The 10,471-nt window shown below is 34.3% G+C and overlaps 1 protein-coding gene across 1 annotated transcript in view; it reads left to right on the plus strand.

The window, feature by feature from the left end:
- The window catches only part of RP2 (RP2 activator of ARL3 GTPase), a 45,166-nt gene extending 36,726 nt beyond the window's left edge, over positions 1-8,440 (plus strand). The window contains exons 4-5 of the mRNA XM_082610013.1: positions 6,456-6,541; positions 7,917-8,440. Of these exons, the coding sequence (XP_082466139.1) occupies positions 6,456-6,541; positions 7,917-8,000 (170 nt within the window). The 3' untranslated portion in view covers positions 8,001-8,440. The remainder of the gene's footprint in view (positions 1-6,455; positions 6,542-7,916) is intronic.
- Positions 8,441-10,471: the final 2,031 nt, after the last annotated feature.

Below are 10,471 nucleotides of genomic sequence, written 5' to 3' on the forward strand. Positions count from 1 at the left end.
GACTTTATATATTCCGTATGTTTTGATAAATTGCAGGCATTATTCCTTCTGATCTCACCATGTCTCATCTTTGGTCATTAGGAGCCTCTTCAAGCTGGCTCCTGTATCCTTTTGATAAAACCCTATTGGCCTTTTGATAGCCTCATTGCTTTTTGGCTCAACATGATATTTGAGGTTGATCTTATGCATTTCTTGCCCCAGACATAGAATCATCCATTCTTCTGAGAAAATATTCCCCAGTTCCCTTCTTTTCTTTACTCAGTACCCATCTTGATCTATATACTGTGATACTGCAAAACTCATACCTTAACTCGTTCTCTGTATCTAATTGTACAGTTGACTGTGATATATCCTGCCTTTTCTATATTTGTTGTCTGTATTAAATCACAAGCCTTTTCTCTCCTTCTTGTGCCTTGTTCTGTGGCACATGACTACATTCACCTTAGTATTTCATTCCTTAATACTTCATTTTTCTCACTTGTTCCATATTGTTCAATAGATTTATGTCTTTTTCTTGAATTTTTAAATTTTATTTTATTTATTTTTTTATACAGCAGGTTCTTATTAGTCATCAATTTTATGACAGTGTACACATGTCAATCCCAATCGCCCAATTCATCACACCACCACCACCACCACCACCACCCCACCGCTTTCCCTCCTTGGTGTCCATACGTTTCTTCTCCACATCTGTGTCTCAATTTCTGCCCTGCAAACTGGCTCATCTGTACCATTTTTCTAGGTTCCACATATATGCGTTAATATACGATATTTGTTTTTCTCTTTCTGACTTACTTCACTTTGTATGACAGTCTCTAGATCCATCCACGTCTCAACAAATGACTCAATTTTGTTCCTTTTTATGGCTGAGTAATATTCCATTGTATATATGTACCACATCTTTTTTTTTTTTTTGGACCACATCTTCTTTATCCATTCGTTGCTCGATGGGCATTTAGGTTGCTTCCATGACCTGGCTATTGTAAATAGTGCTGCAGTGAACATTGGGGTGCATGTGTCTTTTTGAATTATGGTTTTCTCTGGGTATATGACCAGTAGTGGGATCGCTGGATCATATGGTAATTCTATTTTTAGTTTTTTAAGGAACCTCCATACTGTTCTCCATAGTGGCTGTATCAACTTACATTCCCACCAACAGTGCAAGAGGGTTCCCTTTTCTCCACACCCTCTCCAGCATTTGTTGTTTGTAGATTTTCTGATAATGCCCATTCTACCTGGTGTGCGGTGATACCTCATTGTAGTTTTGATTTGCATTTCTCTAATAATTAGGGATGTTGAGCAGCTTTTCAAGTGCTTCTCGGCCATCTGTATGTCTTCTTTGGAGAAATGTCTATACAGGTCTTCTGCTCATTTTTGGATTGGGTTGTTTGTTTTTTTGATATTGAGCTGCATGAGCTGTTTATATGTTTTGGAGATTAATCCTTTGTCCATTGATTCATTTGCAAATATTTTCTCCCATTCTGAGGGTTGTCTTTTGGTCTTGTTTATGGTTTCCTTTGCTGTGCAAAAGCTTTGAAGTTTCGTTAGGTCCCATTTGTTTATTTTTGTTTTTATTTCCATTACTCTAGGAGGTGGATCAAAAAAGATCTTGCTGTGATTTATGTCAAAGAGTGTTCTTCCTATGTTTTCCTCTAAGAGTTTTATAGTGTCCAGTCTTACATTTAGGTCTCTAATCCATTTTGATCTTACTTTTGTGTATGGTGTTAGGGAGTGTTCTAATTTCATTCTTTTACATGTAGCTGTCCAGTTTTCCCAGCACCACTTACTGAAGAGACTGTCTTTTCTCCATTGTATTTCCTTGCTTCCTTTGTCGTAGATTAGTTGACCATAGGTGCATGGGTTTATCTCTGGGCTTTCTATCTTGTTCCATTGATCTATCTTTCTGTTTTTGTGCCAGTACCATATTGTCTTGATTACTGTAGCTTTGTAGTATAGTCTGAAGTCAGGGAGTCTGATTACTCCAGCTCTGTTTTTTTTCCCTCAAGAGTGCTTTGGCTATTCGGGGTCTCTTGTGTCTCCATACAAATTTTTAGATTTTTTGTTCTAGTTCCAAAAAAAAAAATGCCATTGGTAATTTGATAGGGATTGCATTGAATCTGTAGATTGCTTTGGGTAGTAGAGTCATTTTCACAATATGGACTCTTCCAATCCAGGAACATGGTATATCTCTCCATCTGTTGGTATCATCTTTAATTTCTTTCATCAGTGTCTTACAGTTTTCTGCATACAGGTCTTTTGTCTCCCTAGGTAGGTTTATTCCTGGGTATTTTATTCTTTTTGTTGCAGTGGTAAATGGGAGTGTTTCCTTAATTTCTCTTTCAGATTTTTCATCATTAGTGTATAGGAATGCCAGAGATTTCTGTGCATTAATTTTGTATCCTGCTACTTTACCAAATTCATTGATTAGCTCTAGTAGTTTTCTGGTGGCATCTTTAGGATTCTCTATGTGTAGTATCATGTCATCTGCAAACAGTGACAGCTTTACTTCTTCTTTTCCAATTTGTATTCCTTTTATTTCTTTTTCTTCTCTGATTGCCGTGGCTAGGACTTCCAAAACTATGTTGAATAGTAGTGCTGAGACTGTCTAGTTCCTGATCTTAGAGGAAATGCTTTCAGTTTTTCACCATTGACAATGATGTTTGCTGTGGGTTTGTTGTATATGGCCTTTATTATGCTGAGGTAGGTTCCCTCTATGCCCACTTTCTGGAGAGTTTTTATCATAAATGGGTGTTGAATTTTGTCAAAAGCTTTTTCTGCATCTATTGAGATGATCATATGGTTTTTATTCTTCAGTTTGTTAATATGGTGCATCACATTGATTGATTTGCATATATTGCGTATATTGAAGAATCCTTGCATCCCTGGGATAAATCCCACTTGATCCTGGTGTATGATCCTTTTAATGTGTTGTTGGATTCTATTTGCTAGTATTTTGTTGAGAATTTTTGCATCTATATTCATCAGTGATATTGGTCTGTAATTTTCTTCTTTTGTAGTATCTTTGTCTGGTTTTGGTATCAGGGTGATGGTGGCCTCGTAGAATGAGTTTGGGAGTGTTCCTTCCTCCTCAGTTTTTTGGAAGAGTTTGAGAAGGATGGGTGTTAGCTCTTCTCTAAATGTTTGATAGAATTCACCTGTGAAGCCATTTGGTCCTGGACTTTTGTTTGTTGGAATATTTTTAATCACAGTTTCGATTTCAGTGCTTGTGATTGGTCTGTTCATATTTTCTATTTCTTCCTGGTTCAGTCTTGGAAGGTTATTCCTTTCTAAGAATGTGTCCATTTCTTCCAGCTTCTCCATTTTATTGGCATAGAGTTGCTTGTAGTAGTCTCTTAGGATGCTTTATATTTCTGTGGTGTCTGTTGTAACTTCCCATTTTTCATTTGTAATTTTATTGATTTGAGTCCTCTCCCTCTTTTTCTTCCTGAGTCTGGCCAATGGTTTATCAGTTTTGTTTATCTTCTCAAAGAACCAGCTTTTAGGTTTATTGATCTTTGCTATTATTTTCTTTGTTTCTAGTTCATTTATTTCTGCTCTGATCTTTATGATTTCTTTCCTTCTACTAACTTTGGGTTTTGTTTGTTCTTCTTTCTCTAGTTCCTTTAGGTGTAAGGTTATATTGTTTATTTGAGATTTTTCTTGTTTCTTTAGGTAGGCTTGTATTGCTATAAACTTCCCTGTTAGAACTGCTTTTGCTGCATCCCACAGGTTTTGTATCATCGTGTTTTTGTTGTCATTTGTCTCTAGGTATTTTTTGATTTCCTCTTTTATTTCTTCAGTGATCTCTTGGTTATTTAGTAACGTATTGTTTAGCCTCCATGTGTTTGTGTTTTTTACTTTTTTTCCCTGTAATTGATTTCTAATCTCATAGCGTTGTGGTCAGAAAAGATGCTTGATATGATTTCAATTTTCTTAAATTTTCTGAGTCTTGATTTGTGACACAAGATGTGTTCTATCCTGGAGAATGTTCCGTGTGCATCTGAGAAGAAAGTGTAATCTGCTGTTTTTGGATGGAATGTCCTATAAATAGCAATTAAATCTATGTGGTCTATTGTGTCATTTAAAGCTTGTGTTTCCTTATTTGTTTTCATTTTGGATGATCTGTCCATTGGTGTAAGTGAGGTGTTAGAGTCCCCCACTATTATTGTGTTCCTGTTGATTTCCTCTTTTACAGCTGTTAGCAGTTGCCTTAGGTATTGAGGTTCCCCCATGTTGGGTGCATATATATTTATAATTGTTATATCTTCTTCTTGGATTAATCCCTTGATCATTATGTAGTGTCCTTCCTTGTCTCTTGTAACATTCTTTGTTTTAAAGTCTATTTTATCTGTTATGAGTATTGCTACTCCAGCTTTCTTTTGATTTCCATTTGCATGGAATATCTTTTTCCATCCCCTCACTTTCAGTCTGTATGTGTTCCTAGGTCTGAAGTACATCTCTTGTAGACAGCATATATATGGGTCTTGTTTTTGTATCCATTCAGCAAGCCTGTGTCTTTTGGTTGGAGCATTTAATCCATTCATGCTTAAGGTAATTATCAATATGTATATTCCTATTACCATTTTCTTAATTGTTTTGGGTTTGTTTTTGTAGGTCCTTTTCTTCTCTTGTGTTTCCCACTTAGAGAAGTTCCTTTAGCATTTGTTGTAGAGCTGGTTTGGTGGTGCTGAATTCTCTTAGCTTTTGCTTGTTTGTAAAGCTTTTGATTTCTCCATCGAGTCTGAATGAGATCCTTGCTGGGTAGAGTAATCTTGGTTTTAGGTTCTTCCCTTACATCACTTTAAGTATATCCTGCCACTCCCTTCTGGCTTGTAGAGTTTTTGCTGAGAAATCAGCTGTTAACCTTATGGGAGTTCCCTTATATGTTATTTGTCATTTTTCCCTTGCTGCTTTCAATAATTTTTGTTTTTCTTTAATTTTTGCCAATTTGATTACTGTGTGTCCCGGCGTGTTTCCCCTTGGTTTTATCCTGCCTGGGACTCTCTGCGCTTCCTGGACTTGGGTGGCTTTTTCCTTTCCCATGTTAGGGAAGTTTTCGACTATAATCTCTTCAAAGATTTTCTCAGGTCCTTTCTCTCTCTCTTCTCCTTCTGGGACCCCTATAATGCAAATGTTGTTGCTTTTAATGTTGTCCCAGAGGTCTCTTAGGCTGTCTTCATTTCTTTTCATTCTTTTTTCTTTATTCTGTTCTGCAGCAGTGAATTCCACCATTCTGTCTTCCGGGTCACCTATCTGTTCTTCTGCCTCAGTTATTCTGCTATTGATTCCTTCTAGTGTAGTTTTCTTTTCAGTTATTGTATTGTTCATCTCTGTTTGTTTGTTCTTTAATTCTTCTAGGTCTTTGTTAAACATTTCTTTCATCTTCTTAGTCTTTGCCTCCATTCTTTTTCTGAGGTCCTGGATCATCTTCATTATCATTATTCTGAATTCTTTTTCTCGAAGGTTGCCTATCTCCACTTCATTTAGTTGTTTTTCTGGGGTTTTATCTTTTCCTTCATCTGGTACATAGCCCTCTGCCTTTTCATCTTGTCTGTCTTTCTGTGAATGTGGTTTTTGTTCCAGAGGCTGCAGGATTGTAGATTTATGTCTTTTTAAAGAAATTTGTAATTTCCTGGAGGTCAGGACTTCTCCATTACTGAAGGAGATAAAAAGCAAATCTATTAGGAATATAGTGATAGTGGAAAAAATTTAATTGAATTGAAAGGCTTGTTTTGTTTGGCTCACTTACAGCCATGTTTGCCAACAGTTTGACACCAGTAGTTCCAATGCTACATTTAAATCCAAGCCAAACTGAATCATGAATCTTTGTATCAGAATTTAAAGTACAGGTGGTTTATAAGTAATCAAATAAATATGGGAAAGGAGGCACAAATATCCTATTTGGAGAATTAAAAAATAAAAACTTGGTCGTTGATTCTAGAATATAGTATTATGGCACATTCAAGAAAAATACTTTCAGATGGTCATTACTTTTGGTGCCTGGCCTCAATTCCTACTTGGCTTAGCTTCATTATTCGTGGCCCAGAACTTGGCTGGTAAGTAGGAGAGTTGGAAGCAAGACTGGCTGCCTAGCAAAATGATTTGAATAGCTTCTGATCTTATTTGTTATTTTATCAACTATTTTTTGTACTTTTTATGGTTTTCGTAGAAGTATGAATACCAGAAAAGCCAGACTATTTACAACACTTAAAAGTGTGACACTAGTCCTATAATGGCACTGAAGCTACTTGTTATGTGATGAGACTCTATGTTAATTCGTTTTATGATTAGAGTAGGAAGTAGCTGAAGTGACGTGTCCCATCTGTCTATTCCCTTCTTTCTTTTCTCTTACCCCCAAAGAAGATGCTGAAGATTCTTCAGGGAAGAATAAAAAGATTAATTTGAGAATAGATTTATATTCATGTTAAGACAACACTTCTTGGGTTTGCTTATAGGTCCTGTTATTGCCTTGGAGTTCAATGGAGATGGTGCTGTAGAAGGATGTCAACTTATTGTCAACGAGATATTCAGTGGGACCAAGGTACAAGATTTTATTGACTATATTTCATTCAAACCTTTCCTTTCCTTTCCTTTTCCTTACAATTAAATAGTATTTTCAGCACATCATGATTTTTAGAATTTATGGTAAATAATTGGGAGCTAAGCTTTGGTTTTTCCTTGCCAAACTAAAATTTTAATAGGTTAAAAATTTACAAAGTATCTACTTATTAAAAACCTTCAATAATACATGTTTCTAAAGTAAAATGTCTCACCCAAATGTCTCTTCAAGTTCTTCCTTTTTTAAAAGTAGTGATATGTTGAAAATGTTATATCTCTAAGACTGTATACTTTAGATGGACAATCCTATTGCCCAGTGTTCATTTTCATTTGCTTCAGTAATACTTGGTCAAAACTTGAAGTTGAGCTATATCTAGAAATCACTACATGTAGGTATTTTCTAGATATGGTTGATGAGGTTGCTGTATCTGAAAATTTCAAACTTAAACAACTTAATATAGCTTAAAAACCAAACATTATAAGAGGACTACATGAGTATATATAACTGGGGTTTTTTGATAACTATCTGAGAGGAAATTTTTGATTCTGTAGTCTGATTTGGCTTATGGTCCCTTGAATTTGCATAATTTAAAGTACTTTGTCTTTTGTCTCATTTTATCATCTCAACAGTACTAAGGGAGAAGGCAAATCAGATTGAATAGAAAAGGAAACAGAGAGAAAATGATTATATGATTTGGAGTTTTTAGATCTGAATGAGTTAAAGATTATCTAATCCAACTTTCTGATTTTACATATGTGGAAACTGAGCCCAGAGAGGTTTATTAAATTGTCAGCCTCATACAGCTAGTTTATGATAAAGCTAAATAGAACCCAGGTCTCCTCTAATTTCTGGCTGACATTTATAAAAGCTGTTTTTGAAGGGTTCTATTGAGTACTACTTTGTTGATGTTTGGAAAATAGTTAATTTAAAATTAGTAATATATCTTTAGCAGCTTTGAAAAAGATAATCTCAAGTTTTCCTTCTCAGCCTATTGAGATTCTTATTTAGAAAATAGAAGAAATTAAGAGTTCTTTAAATAAACCTCTTTATTCGTAGCTTTCATAATATTGACTGCTACATATTTTAAAAACTGAAATTCCAAGTGTAATAAAATACAACTTAAGTATTATGAAAGTAAAGATCTTAATTATATCTTAAGTGCTTTTAAAAGAGCTCAATTACATCATAGCTTTTGAAACTATATTGCATGAATTCTACAGAAAATCCACAAATATTATAAATGATGTACTTGAATTTCTTTTAAATAGCAAGCCTGTGACTGTTCTGTGAAGAATGTGGGCTTTGGAATTTGGGGATTACTAGCATGTATTTTTTGTCTCTTTTATGTTTAACATAGATGTTTGTGTCAGAAAGCAAGGATGCGGCATCTGGAGATATAGACAGCTTCTACAACTTTGCTGATATACAAATGGGAATATGAAATGCAATGTGGAACCAAGGACTTGATTTTAAGCCCTTTTCAATTTGTGTATTAGCAATGTTTTTTTTACTGATGCTAAAATTGTTAAAGTCATTTTTAAAATAAATTGTTGAATACTGCATCATTTACTTGAGGTTCAAAAAGAGTTCATTTTAAATTAAGTAGTTTTAATCAGCTTAAAAACCATTTAACCCAGTTCAGTGAGCTTGTAGGTTTTGTTTCTCTGCATATGATACTGTTATTAGAAAATAGAAGTGGCTAACAGTTCATGATTTTAGTCCTAATTAAACGTTCTTTCAAATCTCTAATTTACACTTTCCTCAGTACTCCATGATATTTGAGAATATATTCCATTGCTTATTTTCTTTTTTAATTTAGAAGGATTCGTTACTAGCAGATCAGTTAGAATGAACCTATGTGCATTTTTTTCATGTATATACATCCAGTTAAATATTTGTTTCCTAGTTGCATAATATGGCAAATGAAATTTTGTATACAGAGTTGACATAATACTTCGTAAATTAAGATTTTTAAATTAATAGGTATTTGATAACCAGTTTTGCAAGTAACTCTACTAACTGATGTTGGTATAGCTGTTTAAAGACTACTTTGTGAGTAGTATGATTATTTGAATAAATTCCACATTGTTTAGTTTTTGAATACAACTGTTAGATGACTCTTCTGCTTCCTGGTAAGAAAAGGTATATGCAACACTGAAACTATAGAAGCCCAATCACCAGCAGTTCAAAAAAGTGATCATTGTTTTATCAGCTCTTATGAGCTATTAGAATTAAAACAAAGCCTTGCAACATTTAGGTAAGAAATACTTAAGCATAGTGATAAGCTATGCATATTATTAACAAGCTAGATAAACTTGATTTTCATTAGATATGCCACTTCTATCCATCAATGTTCAAGTATGATAAAATTATTTTGGTTGCTTTAAAACATTATTTTCCAGATCAACCTGACCATAATAATTTACCAGGGACCAGGGGAGAGCTACTTGTTTAAAAATCCACATTCTTGGACCAATCCTTAGGCAAATCAATTCAGTGCCCAGGGGAAACTCTGTTTTAAGGGGTTTGTTGTAACGTAAGGTAATCAGAAGATCTTGATAGGCTGACCTTGTGAGAATGGACTGAACCTGCCATCTACACCACACAGAGCAGCTAATAAGAAGTTAGCTTTCATAGGTCTATTTTTAAAAGGAACCTTAAATTTAACTATGTTTTGATAAAACTAAGGCTGAAAATAATCACTTGTAAAAATTCCTCTTATGATTGTTACTAATAATGTATTTTCGTGTTTAAACTGAAAATATTTTTGTGGATATTTTCAGATTCATTTACAACTATTGCATTGAATTGTGTGTCGATGTTCAGAAATAATACATTAAAAGACTTCACTTTAAATTAGTAAGTAATATTGACCACCTACCCTGTGCCTCACCTTGTATTAGCATTGTATCATTTCAGTCTTTCTACAAGAGCATTCTATTCTACATAACCTATCCTTTAAATCAAAATGAATTCATAAGATACAGACAAAAATCAGTGATGGGTTTGATATAATTTTTATCATAATTTACAGATGAGCTTTGCCAAGTAGTAGTCAGAGGACATTAATTTTTCTCATAGGTAAGCTAAATTAAACATATTCTTTCTGATCATAATTACTTTTTTTTTTTTTTTTTTTTTTGCGGTACGTGGGCCTCTCACTGTTGTGGCCTCTCCCGTTGCGGAGCACAGGCTCCGGACGCGCAGGCTCAGTGGCCATGGCTCACAGGCCCAGCCGCTCCGCGGCATGTGGGATCTTCCTGGACCAGGGCATGAACCTGTGTGCCCTGCATCAGCAGGTGGACTCTCAACCACTGCGCCACCAGGGAAGCCCCCATAATTACATTATTAAATCCCATTATTCACAGTTTAAAAAATCACAATACTTTGTTTTTCAGAAATATAATACAATGTTATACAACGCTGTAAATTGAGTTCTTTATTTTACCTATGGTATTTTAGCAAAAACTCAGGAATATTACATATACGGGAGATGTTAATTTAAAAATTTCCACTAAATTTAGTATCTATTAACCAAAGCCTAAAATTTTATACTCTTCAGTTAGATAAGAGCTTTTACCCAAGTTTAATTTGTCTTTCAGGACAGTTCTTTGCTTCTGAATGTTTGAAAAGATTTTTAAAAAATAAGTAGTGCTACGGTTGTTGTTTCTATCATTCTAAACCTTGATTGTAATTAGAGTATTCTACATTTCATTTCTGAATAGATTTTTAATTCATGAAAAAGTATTAGCAATGAAAACTTAGTAATTTTATTAAGATATACATGTTTAGACATTATATTAGCTTATTTCTCTTGTGTTAATAGTACTGCTGTTTTTGCTTCTATATATTTATATCTAGCTTTTGTATGTAATTTATCTAGTGTTTATAAAATGTGATTTGTAATAAATA

This window comes from Mesoplodon mirus (assembly GCF_964341445.2).
Source record: "Mesoplodon mirus genome assembly, chromosome: X".
NCBI classification, from domain to species: domain Eukaryota; kingdom Metazoa; phylum Chordata; class Mammalia; order Artiodactyla; family Ziphiidae; genus Mesoplodon; species Mesoplodon mirus.